Raw genomic sequence first — 15741 nt, 5'->3', positions numbered from 1 at the left:
TGCTGCATTCTATGCATGAACATTCATGGGTTGTCAGCACACAGAACCTCACCCCTTACATATGAAAACAAAATTAAAATCTGTTTGATTTTGTCAGGAGAGTCATGGACTCCTCGGATTGAGGCACTCCAGATATCAGACTACACAGCTGATGGTTGCAGAAGCACACCGCGACTGCACCCAACTTTCTATGATTATGTAAAATGAAATGAAAATAATTGGAAATGTTGTATAATGTGACATGGTCCTTAGTAGTGACATTCCACACGGCAAAGCAGAACCAGCATCATGACCTGAGTTAACATTCGCACTGCTTGATCCCAGATTACATGTGTCTATGGCTCCTGAAGAAAAACTTTATGATTCTCAGTTAGACAAAGCAGATACAAATAATGGAAGAATGGTTTGAAATAGCAAAGTCAGAGTATACCCTATTTATACACTCCCTGCTTAATTAATCCATTTAAAGATTGTGGTGTTATAATAATACTGTATTTAAATGATTAATTAACTTACACATATTATTATTAAGTCTGTTTAATCCTATTCAACTAGACTGAATATTAAAAAAAGTGGATGAAAGTTCTGTCATTTATCATCGTCGCCACCAGTCTGATGATCACTTTCTGGGTTTACACAGGCTGGTGAGTTGCTCCACTGGCCTATGAAATGATACCGCTTTACTCTTGTAATATGCTGCCACCTCCGATCACATCTGATTTCGTCTCTTTCAAGGCCAGTCAGCCTGTTTCAATAGGAAAATAAATTATTTAAAAATGAATAAACAAAATAATAAATAGGTCATGTCCAAGGTTGGTTTCTGCCTCGTTCAGATTTGATAATGGACAGGTGGATAAGTGTGTGCTGTGAATATTTAAAAAGTTGGGACTCAAAGACAAATAAAAAGAGTTCAATAGTAAAAGAATGAAACAGTAAGAAAAAAATTATTAAAAGTATGAGTTAAATAATGAAATAATAAGAGTTAAATCCCTAAATAGTAAGAGTTAAAAATCCTTTGACTTAAATTATTAAATAGTAAAAGTTAAATAATGAACAAGAGAGAGATAAATAGTTAATAGTGTTAAAAATCATAAGAATTAAATAACTAAACAGTAAGAACTGAATACTTAATAGTAAGACTTAAATCATTAAATAATAAGAGTTAAAATCATATGACTTAAATAACTAAACTGTAAAATGTAAACATAGTTAATAGTAAGAGGTAAAATAATAAGACTTAAATAACTAAAACTAAAAATAATAAGAGTTAAACAATAATATAGTAACAGTGAAATAATGAAATAGTAACAAGTAAACAGTTAATAGCAAAGAGTTAAAATCATTAAATAGCAAGATTTAAATAATGAAATAGTAAGAGTTATAAAATAATAAGAATTAAATAATAAAATAGTGAGTGTTAAATACTAAAGTTAAATAGTAGACTTAAAAACATGTGATTTAAACAATTAGTAAGAGTTAAACAGTCAGAGGTGGCGCAGTGGGTAGCGCTGCTGCCTCGCAGTTGGGAGACCTGGGGACCTGGGTTTGCTTCCCGGGTCCTCCCTGCGTGGAGTTTGCATGTTCTCCCCGTGTCTGCGTGGGTTTCCTCCGGGCGCTCCGGTTTCCTCCCACAGTCCAAAGACATGCAGGTTAGGTGGATTGGCGATTCTAAATTGGCCCTAGTGTGTGCTTGGTGTGTGGGTGTGTTTGTGTGTGTCTTGCGGTGGGTTGGCACCCTGCCTGGGATTGGTTCCTGCCTTGTGCCCTGTGTTGGCTGGGATTGGCTCCAGCAGACCCCCGTGACCCTGTGTTCGGATTCAGCGGGTTGGATAATGGATGGATGGATGGATAAACAGTCAGAGTTAAAAACATTTGAGTTAAATAGTTAAGCAGTAAGTGTTAAATTCTGTCATGCATGTGCGACCGGGGCTGGACTGAGGCATGTGGTACCACAGTGGGCGCTGTTATTAATGGTATCTTCACACAACCCAGAGAAGATGCCCAACCTGGATTGTGGCATCCTGAACAAGCCCCGCCCCTTCTGGTTGGGATGCCATAAAAGGAAGGTGGCTTCTTAATTGCGACTCAGATTCAAGTCCAAAAAGTGATCCCGTGCGAGAAGATGACAGTATCAAAGAACTCCATATTGGCTAATTTTGTATCAGCATCTCTTTTACTGTGCCCAGTGCACCCTTTTTGTTTCTTTTGATGTAATTTAATAGAGATTACCTGGTTGGTACCCTAACGATTCTGGCAGTTCTCAACTGGTTCCATACCGCCAGTAACAACTGTAAAACAGTATGAGTTAAACAGTAATGTTACATAATTTAACAGTTATTAGTAATTCTGTTATACTTCCTATGCATTATAAAAACAAAACAAATGTCTGTGGACACTTTAGAAAGACAAATCTAAAGGTGATATACAGTATCACATCTCAATATGCAGATAGATATGAAAGAGGCTAAATTAAAAAGAGATAAGGAACTATATGATAGATAAGCAGACTAGAAAGGTCCATGTAATTGTTAATGAACTGTTTTTGGTTTCTGTCCAGTATATTTATCCTGTAGACAATGCAGGTGCTGCTGTTTCACTCCTTATCAACGTCACTAACACTCTACAGCTCCACTATTTTGCTAGTACCATTTAAATGTTTTAGCCAGTTTGTACTTTCCACACGTGCACCACATTTCATTTTTCTACAAATTACTTTTAGACTTTGTTGCTTTCCCTAAAGAGTGCAGAGCAGAGCTTCAGATTACTGGGCTCTCGCATTGGCCTTTGCTGTTCCCAGCCATGATGCCATTCTAAATTGTAATATTTTGCTACAGAAAAGGATTATACCGCCCGAACCATAGTGAGAAATCAAGGTAGAGACAAGTGTTATGGGAACAGGACGGACGCGCCATTCACAGTGTGGAGGATTTTTCGCAGGATTATCTGTCTGACGACTAAGTGGGACTGCGCACTGGTCCAGATGGCAGGTTGTCAGAGTCAGGGCTTTGTGGTTGTGAGTGCAGTTCTGGCCAAACGAAGACTGTGCAATGTGCCCAGATTGTGATGCTGCTGAGAGGAGGAGGAGGAGGAGGAGGCTAGGGAAGCATCCCCACCTGCTGCCACCTGTTCAACTCCAACTCCTTGTCTATAAAAGAGCGACAGTGCACTGTGGCAGCAGCAGAGGAGCAGATGCTCTCAGGGCCTGATGTATTCTTCTCGAGTGGAGAAGCTAGTGAAATTGTAACTAGAGTGTCAAAATAAATATATATATATTTTTTTATAAAACAAGAAGATCAGAACATCTCCTTAGAAACCAAAAAGGAGGGCTTTTCTAGGTACCTGTGTGTGACAATTTTAAGATGAAGACCTGTAAATCAAATATCACTGATTCTGTGTCGGGTCCAGCTTCTTCATTTGGACTGGGATCCCCTAAGGTGGAGAACACTGCCAAGAGGAGACTGGCTGCAAACGCCCGTGAGAGGAGGAGAATGCAAGGTCTAAATGTTGCCTTCGACCGTTTGCGCCGAGTGGTCCCTCAGTGGGGACAAGACAAGAAGCTATCCAAGTATGAGACCTTGCAGATGGCTCTCAGCTACATCGGCGCACTGAACCGGATCTTGACAGACGCGGAAAAGTATGGAAGTTCACATACAGACTGGCTTAACGTGCATGTGGAGCACTTCCAGCCAGAGGACTTTTACTACACAGGCCAAGAAAATCCACAAGAAGATGATGACTACAATCAGGCAATCTTCTCATATACACAAGAGAACCTACACATGTTTAATGAGCTCGCCAGCCATGTTGGATCCTGAGAAGATCATAGAAAGAAAGAAAGAAAGAAAGAAAGAAAGAAAGAAAGAAAGAAAGAAAGAAAGAAAGAAAGAAAGAAAGAAAGAAAGACTAACTAGAGTTGATGTGGAACTGGACTTGTTTGTACTGTAGGGGACACCTCATGTTTACAAGAATCAGCAGTTCGGGTTTAATAAGAAATATCCGAACCTGAGGCATCCACCATGAACTTTAGCAGATTTCATTACGCATATGCCTTGCACATCATATTTTAATCAACCAATTCCTGAACAAGTCTAGCAGGTTTTGCAGAAATGTCACTAATTCTTCATTTCTGTTTCTAGGTATGTATATAATTCAGATTATATGTTTAGAATATCTAACATATGTGTGTAGCAGGCACTAAATGAAAGGGTGGCAGAAATAAAAGATGCTACAGCAACGTAGGAAATGTTTTCCTCTGTTAGCATGTTACTAGTCTTTTAATTTCTTTTTAATTAACGGGTTATACATAATGTGGTAATTAACCATTGTTAGCAAAAATATCAATCCATCTATCCATTTTCTCCATCTGTCTATCCACTTCAGAGTTTTAGAGCAGCAGTGTTGCATTTAACCTTGAACAGGGAGGTGGTGGCACCTCACCTGGGGTGCTCACCAGCCCGAATGCCAACATTCATTCACAACAGGGCAAAATGATTAGTCGAACCTATAAGCATCAGTTTGTGGTAGGAAACAGAGGCACATGGAGCTGTAGAGATGGGCAGAGCACTCAGAGACCAGGACATAAAGTAAAAAAGCCATGTTGACAGTCATGCCATTCAATTTACAGATATAAACTCATACGTTCTGTGTTTGTAAATAACGCTTATTTCACTTTACGCCTGTTATATTTTTTAATTTTATTTCTTCTGGCAGTTGTCTCGTTTGCCTTGAGTGTGCTGCGGCTTGTTCCAGTTGCCAGAGTAACCTTTCCTGTCAAGATGTAGGGCTTGTCCCCTACGTGTAATTGCAGCTTTGGGTTTAAATAGCTGTCCCCTTTGTCGTGTCTTTATCTGAGTTGTGCGTAAAAAAAAAATACCATTGCTAAACCTATTTAGAATATCTCTTGAATTGATCTCTTCATGTGCTGGTTTTCATTTTGCCTTTCTGACCTCAATTTGCAGCTTGCTCTATGGTTTGCTGTTGTGGCACTTATCGATCTCCTGGTTTTGGCCCTTTTCAGTTTCATATCATTCTCTTGGTTTGTGTTTTAAAAATCTCGTTGGTTTGGTTGATATGGAGAACAAATGACATATCAGAAATTTACAATAGAGGCTGTCAAAGGCAACTTTAATGTCATATTAACTAGGCTGACCAGACATCCCATTTTTATGCGTTGCACCTACTTTCATTATTGAAATATAACAAAATGCTCTGTTTTTAACAGGCTTATTAATACACATCTAACAACAGGCACAAAACTGTTAGATTTCATAGATGTCTAAATTACTTGCTGACCCATACTTGATCACTTCATTAATAAGTTGCGCCTTGTTTTGCAATTATGATAATCAGCTCAGCTTATCTTTACCATATACAAATATACATGGAGATGAAATGACAAAGCTCAGGGCTCACAGTGAGCAATTAGAGCACATAAGACAAGGGCGGCACGAACAGGCAAAACCAAGTAACATACATACAAACATACTGCTTAAAAAAGGCAATATGGCAATACAATTAACTGCCACAATTACATAAAAACCCACTGAATGAAAGTTCCACCGATCAATGTGGTGACTGATCTGATCTGCATACACTTTAAAGACATGGCATGACCTGAACTGATGATTGTAAATTGTCATAGTATGACTGCCACCCAACCTTACGCTGGGACAACATGCTTGAAGAGCGCAGGTCTGGAAAATGGATGGACAGACTTTACTCATACAAACTGTAGCCATCTCTCCATGCCCTGCTCGTAGTGAGGTGGCGCAATGCCAGTCTCATCCCATCTCTTCTGTTTTATAATCAGTATTTGAGTTATACATCAAGGATGATCAACTCGATGCCATGACATCAGTGCATCCTTCAGTGACTTGATTAACTTGAACTTTATAAGTTTGCAGATTTTATAGGTTTGATTTTAAAACTGTCAGACTGTGCTTATTTTTTCTTTTTACTGTGTAAATGACACTTTATTTGAAACAGAATGTTGTCAACCAAAATGTGTTTATGACTGTCTAATGTATCTATTGGCTAAGTTTATTAAATGCATTTTAAACAATCAGGTTTGAATGGGTGTCAAGGAGTTGAAATTATTAAACAGTAAGAACTGCGTTTCACATACAATTAACAGGTGTGAAAACGACCACATTTATCTTGTTTAAATATGTCCAAAATAGGAAAGACCTCACCTGCGAGTGCAGCAATCTAATTCCAGCATCACTAGATAGATAGATAGATAGATAGATAGATAGATAGATAGATAGATAGATAGATAGATAGATAGATAGATAGATAGATAGATAGATAGATAGATAGATAGATAGATAATGAACTAAAATAATAGATAGATAGATAGATAGATAGATAGATAGATAGATAGATAGATAGATAGATAGATAGATAGATAGATAGATAGATAATGAACTAAAATAATAGATAGATAGATAGATAGATAGATAGATAGATAGATAGATAGATAGATAGATAGATAGATAGATAGATAGATAGATAATGAACTAAAATAATAGATAGATAGATAGATAGATAGATAGATAGATAGATAGATAGATAGATAGATAGATAGATAGATAGATAGATAGATAGATAATGAACTAAAATAATAGATAGATAGATAGATAGATAGATAGATAGATAGATAGATAATGAACTAAAATGATAGATAGATAGATAGATAGATAGATAGATAGATAGATAGATAGATAGATAGATAGATAGATAGATAGATAGATAGATAGATAGATAGATAGATAATCACATAAATCGGGAGGAGGAGGAAAAGAGAAATTTCGAGTAAACAACTTATAGACATCAAGATTGTTAACTGGAAGAGAAGAGCAGATGAATGGAAAGTTTGTTGGGAATTTACATTTGATGCATTTGACCAAACAGTATACAGTAGAACAAATCAGCTCTTGTAACACAAGGGAGACATTGACAGTAATTAAAAGGACAAGAATTGATTGAGACAAAGAAGGCATTTAAGTTGACAGATCAATTTTGTGGTTTTTGCATATGTGGTCTGCCACACAAATTGCATTTCAATTTTTAAAGAGGAAAAAGTAGAACATTTGACAAACTCAAACCTACAACAGAGAGCTCCAGGGAAAAGGAATTCTGCCCTGCTTTGTTGGTTGCAATGTAAGTGTAGGTCCCAGCGTCACTCTGCATCAGTGGGTCAATGAGGAGAGAGTGGACACCATTTTCCCTTACTAGCATTTTGTGGTTGTTGTCCGTGTAAATGGGTGTGCCATTCAGAAGCCACATCAGATCAGGATTTGGCAATCCACTCACCTGGAAAGAACGAAAAGGAAAAGTGATAAGAGTGACAATGCCTAATTACACCATTATAAAAGTAGTGAAGTGAAGTACAGTACAGACTGGGTGTTTATCCCTATCAGGTGTTTGTTTCCTATGGTTGTTCAACTATGGATTTACACTCAGTAAGTCAAACAGCTGGAGGAAGTAAAGAAGATCACCCCTGAAATAAGGGTGGTAGGGATAGATAGATAGATAGATAGATAGATAGATAGATAGATAGATAGATAGATAGATAGATAGATAGATAGATAGATAGATAGATAGATAGATAGATAGATAGATAGATAGATAGATAGATAGATAGATAGATAGATAGATAGATAGATAGATAGATAGATAGTGAATTTCTTTGCTCTGATAGGGTTTCCTTTCCAGTGCAAAAAGAACTAAGTAGATGCATCCATTTATGAAAGTGTTTGTATCCTGAAGCGAATGAGTGCCTTATGATCTCGCTTGTCAATAATAAATCAGCAATTCCTTTTGGTTTTAAGTACTTCAAAAACGCTGCTGTCTAATTTTGTACCCAGTACTGAATGGAAATCTCTCTCCAGCTCTTCCACTGCTGTATTCACTCACTTTTGATCATGGGTGCCCGCATAGTAGGGGCAAGGTGGTGGGCACACCCAAGTCGGAAAACCAAGTGATTTTTTTTTCTTTTTTTCAATATTGCTGTCTTGGCTTTAATGGAGTTGAAATGAAACTACTGTAGCAAAAGCATTAATTAAATTGAGCTTGCAGCTTTTATTTTTGCTTTAGGTACTTAACTGTACACCAATCCTTTCGATTTGAAATCCTTTAAGTAGCATTGGCTGCCACTAGCTCGTCGTCAACTGTGAGTTGCCATTTATAAAAGTTAAGGGGCGTGCGCTCTGGACACCTTGGGGGACTCCCACCCCGGTCGTCGAACTGATAGTAAGTGGACGCTGTAACCAGTCGGTTTTGAAAGTGCGCGTGCTCCTTATAGTCTGCGGTACACACACAAAGGGGCGGGGTTTTGGATAGTATTGGACGGGCGCGCACCGGGCACCTAGGGGGACCAATCACAGGTTGTCAAAGTCCAATTGTACCAACTACCCAGTATGGATAACGAAAGGTGACGTCTTTCCACCCCATCCAGTGCTTCAAATGGGCTATGACCGGCACTGATCTCTATCCACTTCGAAACCTTCATATTATGAATCTGCACCAAATAATAAAAAATTAGGAAAAAGTGTGCGCCGGCTAAAATTTTGTTATGTTATACAGCCTTATTCCAAAATGGATTAAATTCATTTTTTTCCTCAGAATTCTATACACAACACCCCATAATGACAACGTGAAAAAAGTTTACTTGAGGTTTTTGCAAATTTATTAAAAATAAAAAAACTGAGAAATCCCATGTACATAAGTATTCACAGCCTTTGCTCAATACTTTGTCGATGCACCTTTGGCATCAATTACAGCCTCAAGTCTTTTTGAATATGATGCCACAAGCTTGGCACACCTATCCTTGGCCAGTTTCGCCCATTCCTCTTTGCAGCACCTCTCAAGCGCCATCAGGTTGGATGGGAAGCGTCGGTGCACAGCCATTTTAAGATCTCTCCAGAGATGTTCAATCGGATTCAAGTCTGGGCTCTGGCTGGGCCACTCAAGGACATTCACATAGTTGTCCTGATGCCACTCCTTTGATATCTTGGCTGTGTGCTTAGGGTCGTTGTCCTGCTGAAAGATGAACCGTCGCCCCAGTCTGAGGTCAAGAGCGCTCTGGAGCAGGTTTTCATCCAGGATGTCTCTGTACATTGCTGCAGTCATCTTTCCCTTTATCCTGACTAGTCTCCCAGTTCCTGCCACTGAAAAACATCACCACAGCATGATGCTGCCACCACCATGCTTCACTGTAGGGATGGTATTAGCCTGGTGATGAGCGGTGCCTGGTTTCCTCCAAACGTGACGCCTGGCATTCACACCAAAGAGTTCAATCTTTGTCTCATCAGACCAAAGAATTTTCTTTCTCATAATCTGAGAGTCCTTCAGGTGCCTTTTGGCAAACTCCAGGCGGGCTGCCATGTGCCTTTTACTAAGGAGTGGCTTCCGTCTGGCCACTCTACCATACAGGCCTGATTGGTGGATTGCTACAGAGATGGTTGTCCTTCTGGAAGGTTCTTCTCTCTCCACAGAGGACCTCTGGAAGTTTGACAGAGTGACCATCGGGTTCTTGGTCACCTCCCTGACTAAGGCCCTTCTCCCCCGATCGCTCAGTTTAGATGGCTGGCCAGCTCTAGGAAGAGTCCTGGTGGTTTCGAACTTCTTCTACTTATGGATGATGGAGGCCACTGTGCTCATTGGGACCTTCAAAGCAGCAGAAATTTTTCTGTAACCTTCCCCAGATTTGTGCCTCGAGACAATCCTGTCTCGGAGGTCTACAGACAATTCCTTTGACTTCATGCTTGGTTTGTGCTCTGACATGAACTGTCAACTGTGGGACCTTATATAGACAGGTGTGTGCCTTTCCAAATCATGTCCAATCAACTGAATTTACCACAGGTGGACTCCTATTAAGCTGCAGAAACATCTCAAAGATGATCAGGGGAAACAGGATGTACCTGAGCTCAATTTTGAGCTTCATGGCAAAGGCTGTGAATACTTATGTACATGTGCTTTCTCAGTTTTTTTATTTTTAATAAATTTGCAAAAACCTCAAGTAAACTTGTCATTATGGGGTGTTGTGTGTAGAATTCTGAGGGAAAAAATGAATTTAATCCATTTTGGAATAAGGCTGTAACATAACAAAATGTGCAAAAAGTGATGCACTGTGAATACTTTCCGGATGCACTGTATGTGCAATTTGTATTTCTTCATATCATATTATTAACAAATGGCACATTCAGCCTATGTTTAGGATGGAAAATAAAAATGAAAGATTTGCATAAGAAAAGTTTGTGTATTTTGAGAAAGAATGAATAATGTAGAATAAATGAAAAATATTTTTAAAAGTTATCTGCACATTCCCACATGCTGTTAGGGTGGTTTGAAAATGAAATACAAAATGAGCTTTTTGTATTTGAGAGGTCTGCTGTTCAAACCCTGATATACAGTGATCCCTCGCTATATCGCGCTTCGCCTTTCGCAGCTTCACTCCATCGCGGATTTTATATGTACGCATATTTAAATATATATCGCGGATTTTTTGCTGGTTCGCGGATTTCTGCGGACAATGGGTCTTTTAATTTCTGGTACATGCTTCCTCAGTTGGTTTGCCCAGTTGATTTCATACAAGGGACGCTATTGGCAGATGGCTGAGAAGCTACCCAACTTACTTTTCTCTGTCTCTCTTGCGCTGACTTTCTCTGATCCTGACGTAGGGGGTGTGAGCAGGGGGGCTGTTCGCACACCTAGACGATACGGACGCTCGTCTAAAAATGCTGAAAGATTATCTTCACGTTGCTGTCTTTTGTGCAGCTGCTTCCTGACATGCTGCACGGTGCTTCGCATACTTAAAAGCTCGAAGGGCACGTATTGATTTTTGACTGAAAAACAAACTCTCTCTCTCTGTCTCTCTCTCTCTCTCTCTTTGTCTGCTCCTGACGGAGGGGGTGTGAGCTGCTGCCTTCAACAGCTTTGTGCCGCGGTGCTTCGCATACTTAAAAGCCAAACAGCCCTATTGATTTGTTTGCTAGAGATTGTTTTCTCTATCTATGTGACATTCTGTGCTCCTGACACGCACTCGTTTGAAGAGGAAGATATGTTTGCATTCTTTTAATTGTGAGATGGAACTGTCATCTCTGTCTTGTCATGGAGCACAGTTTAAACTTTTGAAAAAGAGACAAATGTGTGTTTGAATAACGTTCCTGTCTCTCTACAACCTCCTGTGTTTCTGCGCAAATCTGTGACCCAAGCATGACAATATAAAAACAACCCTATAAACATATGGTTTCTACTTCGCGGATTTTCTTATTTCGCGGGTGGCTCTAGAACGCAACCCCCGCGATGGAGGAGGGATTACTGTAGTTATTTTTCTGTTTAGTGCTTTTTCGGAAAGCCTACACAGTGGAACCTCGGTTTGCGAGCATAATTCGTTCCGGATATGTGCTTGTAATCCAAAGCACTCGCATATCAAAGCAAATTTCCCCTTAAGAAATAATGGAAACTCAGATACAGTAGAGTCTCGCTTATCCGACATAAACGGGCCGGCCGAACGTCGGATAAGCGAAAATGTCGGATAATGGGAGGTGTTAAGAAAAAGCCTATTAAATGTCAAACTATGTTATAATTTTACACATTATGAACCTAATATAGTGGAACCTCGGTTCACGAACGTCTCTGAACATGTACAAATCGGGTTATGACCAAAAAGTTCGTCAAACATTTGCATCTGTGCACGACCACACTCTCGGTATAGGAACAAGCCAGTTTCCCTTTCGGTTTGTGCGCGCCGATGATTTCCGCACGTGTTCAGTCTCTCCCTGTGCATTAACTGTGCAGCAAGAGAGAGAGAGAGAGCGGGAGAGAGAGACACAGACAGACACGTGTGCGTTAGTAAGAGACACACACAAGCGCGTGAGAGAGACACACACGAGAGAGACACATGCACAAACGTGCAAGAGAGTGACACACGCACACATGCGCGAGAGAAAGAGAGACACAGGTGCGCACACACACGCGTGAGAGAGACACAGGCACACACATGAGCGAGCGAGACAGACACAGGCACGTGCGCACACACGCGAGCGAGAGAGAGACACACACGCACACATGCCAGAGAGGGCTGGCCACATAATCCACTGTAACATGTTTTACAACAAAACAACAGAAAAATTTAACTGAAAAAATGAACTTGGCAACAAAATATAGACTACGCTCACACTCGCAACTTGCAGTTCTTGTTGCCGATTGATGCATTTTTTTGGGGTTTTTTTTGCGGTGGGACGTCAGATAATACAGAATGTTGGATAAGCGAAGGTCAAATAAGCGAGACTCTACTTTTAATTTGTTTCACAACCCACAAATATTTATATAAAAATGATTAATACAAAATCTTCTCTCTAACTAACGGAATCACTGCTATCTATTAACTCACTGGAATCTTTTTCTTTTTTTGTGACTTTAACAAGGAAACCTATCCAATGACAGTTGCTTTTGCCTGAAGAGTCACTACACTTGGACACAAAATAAAAAAAATGCTTTATGCACTGTAAGGTTTCTAAACTCTTTATGATTTCCCCCAAACAGGATAACATGCGAGCGTCCCAAAGCAAGGAACCGCAGGCTCCCAGAGCTGTAGCAGTTCGCTGTAAAAGAGAATCGGAAAAGATTGCGGTCAAGCTATAAGCACCTGCCGTCAATAGGTGATGCAAGGAACATTATAAATGCAAGAGTACAGTATTACTTAGCCACTAACCTGGTCACGACCCTGCCTGATTGCTGTGTCTCTGTATAAGTGAGCGTGCTGTTCCTATTTCACACTGAATGAAGCTGGTTCTGCTAAAGTACTGAGACCCAGCCTCATGTTTTGGGGTGCAAGACAGGGACTCGCACGTGGTCACCATGCTGTAGTAAACAGTATAAGCGCATACGGATGTTGACTATATGAGTGAGGCATGCCGACTGAGAATGAGTATGGGAGACGATTACCCACAATCCCCACGTGATGCTCGGTGGACAAAGTGTACACGTACTATTCATATTGCAAGACTTCGCTCGTTTATCAAGTTAAAGTTTATTAAAAATTTTAGCTCGTCTTGCAAAACACTTGCAAACCAAGTTACTCGCAATCCAAGGTTTCACTGTATAGTTATATGAATAAGAAAAAAGATCAAAAGTCCGTGTTGGTTACAAATATGTGTTTCTGCGACCTAAACATAGCTAAGCCAAAAACTCAGATTACATTTTGGTCAATTTCGAGGAGCTGCTCTGACCATGCAGGTTCATCTGGAGCAAATGCTTTAATTTCATCACATACAGTACTATACCAATTAATGTACCAGCGTGCAAAGTCTGAGCCTACTCGGTGGTTTAGTTCTTGAGCTAAGGACTTGTGAAATTTGATGAAAAAATGAGGCCAGATAAAATCGACAACCTCTTCCCCTCTGTAAACTGGCTTTATCTTGGGAAGTACTGATCTTACATCAAATCAGTTTTACTGGGTGTCTGCTAGGACTAACATGGGCACACCCTGTAATTATTACACAAGTTTGAGTTCAAAGTGCGTCAGCCATTGGTTCATTTGACATGGAATGACCCTGACGTGATTCTGTGATTCATCAATAATCTGAAAAACATTGTTATATTTGCATTAAAATTGTTTTCTTTTTCCCAATCTGATGCCCATGTTAATTTTATGTACTCCAGGCTAATAAGTTTTTTTTGTTTTATTTTTTACACATTCTTGTATTTCTACCTAGAAGCTTACAGCAGTATCACTTAAAAGATGAAAGGTATCACATAAAAATTTCAACAGCTATAATTGCACTTATTTCAAAGCTCTTTAGCATGATTTAGTACAGCTTCATTGAGAAGCCCTAATATACAGTAGCTGGTTTTGGTTTACCAATCTGTTTTTTAAGAAGTAGGTTCAGTTTGAGCAAACATCACCATACATGTTGTAAATATTCAAGACAACCTAGTTTGTAAACACATTTGTTTTTTGCTTTTTGTGTTGCTTGTTTATGAGTTGCTGAGATTGTAATGGTCTTGCTGCATATCAGTCGCACAACGTATACCTAAAAAGGTGATCTATAAGCAATCATGGCAAAAACAAACTTTTTTTTCTTTTTCTTGGAATAAATAGAACTTTATTCACAGAAGAACAGTCCAACATTTTCTTATGGTTGATACAGTTGAAAATAACACAGCGAAAATTCATCCTAGCTTGTGTGTACTGAAAATAAAGTACTGTATACACACGTTACAATGTAGCATAAATTGGCAGAAAGCATATCTGAAAAATGTTTTAATATACATCCTATATGAAGCCTGAATTAAAGAAGACATTGTTCTTGAATGAAAGTTTTAACATTCTTACACTCGTCATTCTGTGCATTACCTGGTTTAGATCACAGCAGCCATATTTGCCAACAACTGAGTTTTTAAAATCCTGTTAAGAAGAAACTGACCTGCACAGGTGACCTCTTTTCATCAGCCATGTCATTGTGAGGCTTTGCATGTTGGAACGTTACTTTCACCCAACATCCTGTGACTGACTTATTGAAGCATGGTTGAATAACCAGAACTATGAGCTCCGTATTCTTATTGCATAAAATAGATTTTCCATCTAAATTTTATACTACTACAGCAAAAAAGTATCATAATTACAGAATATTTTTGTATTCATAATTTTTTGTAATATTCTGTTTATTCTTATATAGAAAACAGACTCAGAGTGCATACACAAACTTACAAATATAAAATACTAATATGTTAATTCACATATAAATCCATTTAAACATAAACTTCAATTCAGTTATGCAGATTACCCAACCTTTTTGTAAAGAAGGGATCAATATGTATGAGTTGCTTGTATGAAAAGTGACAGAAACCTTCTGACCTACAAGAACAATCCTTCATTTCAGCTGGCAAAATTGGAGGAAGCAGGCTGTGGGAGTGAGACCAGATTATGGAGCAGCTTAGAGAGGAATCCATTACCCATTGAAACTTCTTGGTTGGAGAGACAAGTTGGCAAAGGGGTGGCTGCTTCTGGTCAGTATGTGAAGAAAAGGTGGAAGATGGATTGCTTAAAATACAACGTTCATGGAGAATTTGGTTGGATTGTTTGTTGGTTTGTCTATTTTAATAAATGTCTCTCCTGCACTGTGCCTACTGGAGCTTGTTTCAAACTAATAACGACAATCATTGAAATCATGGAGAGCACATTTTTATGATGTAACCAGATCTGTTTTTCTTTTCTTTGTTTCAGTTCTTGATTCTCTGTTAATTTCATCATTGTGTCTAGCCTCACTGTTTGATCTGTGCAGAGAACCTCAGGGTCTTAGAAGTGTAGATCATAAACCCATGTGGATGCATCTATACATGTTCAGGTATAGTAGACTAACTAAGGTTATTCAGATGAAAACCACATAATGATGGCAAGACAAATACTTGTGGTCAAAAAAATCTGGAGATCAGTGTCAGAATTCTCATCTACATACATCTACAGAATTGATTTGACAATACATCTTTAAGACATAAGCTTGCCTAAATAGAGCTTAGTGGCAGGGAGTTAAAGGGTTTAGTAAGAAGTCTTGTTAGAGAAACAGGCAAACATCTAAGCACAGTGTAGTGACTGCACAAAGCAAGTCACTTTGACTAGTGAGGCAATCAGAAAATGGATCTTAAAAAAATTTCCAGCTAAGGTAATGGTAAGAGAAGATTTAGTAACACAGTCCATGATGTGAGATGAGAATCCCAAGTACAGAATCAGAGTGA

General features: G+C 39.1%; 1 protein-coding gene across 1 annotated transcript; it reads left to right on the top strand.

The window, feature by feature from the left end:
* The first annotated feature begins 3278 nt into the window (after nucleotides 1-3278).
* On the top strand, nucleotides 3279-4101 carry LOC114645630 (transcription factor ATOH7-like). The gene has a single exon (XM_028793458.2). The coding sequence runs from the start codon at nucleotides 3360-3362 to the stop codon at nucleotides 3813-3815; it is 456 nt and encodes a 151-aa protein (XP_028649291.1). The 5' UTR covers nucleotides 3279-3359; the 3' UTR covers nucleotides 3816-4101.
* The last annotated feature ends 11640 nt before the right edge of the window (nucleotides 4102-15741 follow it).

This window comes from Erpetoichthys calabaricus, chromosome 2, assembly GCF_900747795.2.
Source record: "Erpetoichthys calabaricus chromosome 2, fErpCal1.3, whole genome shotgun sequence".
In the NCBI taxonomy this organism is placed as follows: domain Eukaryota; kingdom Metazoa; phylum Chordata; class Cladistia; order Polypteriformes; family Polypteridae; genus Erpetoichthys; species Erpetoichthys calabaricus.
This window is presented reverse-complemented; position numbering and strand designations above follow the sequence as displayed.

Coding starts and splice junctions, on each gene's coding strand:
- LOC114645630 (XM_028793458.2), top strand. CDS start 3,360: ATGAAGACCTGTAAATCAAATATCACTGATTCTGTGTCGGGTCCAGCT.